General features: G+C 41.4%; 1 protein-coding gene across 1 annotated transcript; it reads left to right on the top strand.

The window, feature by feature from the left end:
* The first annotated feature begins 1455 nt into the window (after nucleotides 1-1455).
* Nucleotides 1456-1799, top strand: LOC120233027 (interferon alpha-inducible protein 27-like protein 2). The gene is given in 2 exon segments (XM_039234084.1): nucleotides 1456-1726; nucleotides 1729-1799. Coding segments are annotated over 2 exon segments (342 nt in total).
* The last annotated feature ends 544 nt before the right edge of the window (nucleotides 1800-2343 follow it).

A 2343-nucleotide genomic window follows, 5' to 3' on the forward strand; every position in this document is an offset into this window, starting at 1 on the left:
GTCTGCCTAGGAAGTTACTATTTCAATATTTTGTGGTTTAAAAGTGGTCTTGGGTATATTTAAGTATGACTGTTTACCTTATCCTTTGATTTTGATTCCACCTCCCCTTTTTAATCAGCTTTTATTTTCTAACTCCTATGTGTCCAATGGAGTAGTTCACAAGTGACATTATGAGGACCAACTTAAATAATCATTTTTTTTTTGCTTTCCAAAACAACAGTTTTATTGAGATATAATTTACAGACCATACCGTTTACCCATGTAAGTTGTAAAACTGGCAGCTTTTACTATGTTCACGACTTTGTGCATCCATCAGGACAATCAACTTTAGCCATCCTCCCCTTCTTCAATCTCCCTCATTACCTCATCAAGCCTTCGGCAACCATTGATCTACCCCATTTTTATAGACTTCCCCATTCTGGACATTTCATTAAATGGGATAATGCAATATGAAGTCCCCTGTGACTGGTTTCTCTCACTTAGCCCTATAGTTTTGAAGCTCATTTAGGTTGGCATATACCAGCACTTCATTATTATTTTTGCTGAATAATATTCTCCTGTAAAAACATACCACATTTGATCTATCCATGGGTCATATGATCAACATTTGGGTTGCTTTCACCTTTTCTTTTTTCTTTTTCTTTTTTTTTTTCTTGTTCACTGAGCTACCCAGGGGTCCCTCTTTTGTCATTCTTAATGTTCTCCTTTAGAAGTTTTTTTGCTGCACACTTTCATCATGTAAGTAATAACTACAAACAGAATTGGATGGATGCCCTTTCACCATTCTCCCCAGAATCAAAATTCCCTCTGCCTCTCTCCAGATCCCCCTCCTCCACTCTTTCTTTTTTTTATTACTTAAATTCAAGTTAGTATACAGTGTGGTTTTAGTTTTAGGAGTAGAACCTAGTGATTCATCTCTTACAAATGACACCCAGTGCTCATCCCTAAAAGTAATGCCATCACCTTTAACCCATCCCAAACCCACCTCCCTTCCAGCAATCATTTAAATTTTAATAGAAACTTTAACCAAAAGATTGGTTAAAGGACACTTCTGGTCTTGGACAGATTTGCAGAACTGGCAGAATATAGTATTCATAGAGCCTGTAGTTAATGAATGAAATGAGTAACACTGCAGCAGATCATGACACTAAGGAAAGGCTAAAGATCTTATGTGGGATCACATTGGGGTCACCAATTGTGGAGTCATGTCAGGGTCACCAGTTGTGGGTTTGGCTTTCAGCTTTGTCCAGCAAAGCTGAGGACGGCAGAAAGGATTACTCAAGATTTCACAAGTCAAGAGAGGTGAGAGGGAGGCTAAGGGAAGTCTCTCTGAGCTGCTATCAAGTTCCCATATTTATTAAGCATACATTATAGCTTGATACGTATAGCTGTGCAATATGTCAGTGGCTACAGAATGTATAGAGGAAGCTCTGCTGGGGCCATAAAGGTGTCTAGATGATGAAACGGGCAGCTTTCGCTGTAGTGGGAGGAGCGGCCAAGATGATGTCCGCCGCCGCGGTCGCCAACGCGGGTGGAGTCGCTGCGGGCAGCCTGGTGGCTACGCTTCAGTCCGTGGGGGCAGCTGGACTCTCAACGTCATCCAACATCCTTCTGGCCTCTGTTGGATCAGCCTTCGGAGCCTGGCTTGGAGGCTCCAAAAAGGAACCTTCTTCCCCTTCCCCAGACGAACCCGAGTCTCCCCCAGCCGATCCCGAGGCTAAAGGGGACAAGCAGAAGAAACTAAATCCCAAACTGAGCCTCCAAACCCCCCACTCAGCTCAGAGAAGCAGGAGAAATAAAACTCATGTGTAAATGCAAAAAAAAAAAAAAAGGTATTCCCAAGACTACAAAAGAGCAGATGTTGAAAGTAGGGTGGAGAACAAGACAAGCTATTCCATAATAACATGGTCTAAGGAATTCATGAGCACAAGCAGGACCCAACTCCTGTATATACATTAACTAGGTACTGGCCTGCTATTTTCAGCAGGGCCAGAAAGCAATGTCTAACTAAGAGATAGCTATCTGCTTTCCCACAGTCTTAGACTTTGGCGGTCCATCCAACCTGCAGGTCACTCAGCCTACCATTGGGGTGAATTTCAAAACACAACGTGGGGCCCTTTGAATCTTTCTGCTGTGCTGTAATATCTTCAATAAACCTTAGACAACAACAACAACAAAAATCATCATATTGTAGAAGAAAAGCTATTTGTATGCTTACTATATCCAGATTTGTCTGGAGAAAACATCCTTAATAAATCACTGATACTGTAAAACAAACAATAGCTGGAGATAAACAAGTGTTGAAGGAAAAATAAGTGAGGAATGGAAACTTCCCTTATATTC

Source organism: Hyaena hyaena, unplaced genomic scaffold, assembly GCF_003009895.1.
Source record: "Hyaena hyaena isolate Hyena2069 unplaced genomic scaffold, ASM300989v1 scaffold_81, whole genome shotgun sequence".
NCBI classification, from domain to species: domain Eukaryota; kingdom Metazoa; phylum Chordata; class Mammalia; order Carnivora; family Hyaenidae; genus Hyaena; species Hyaena hyaena.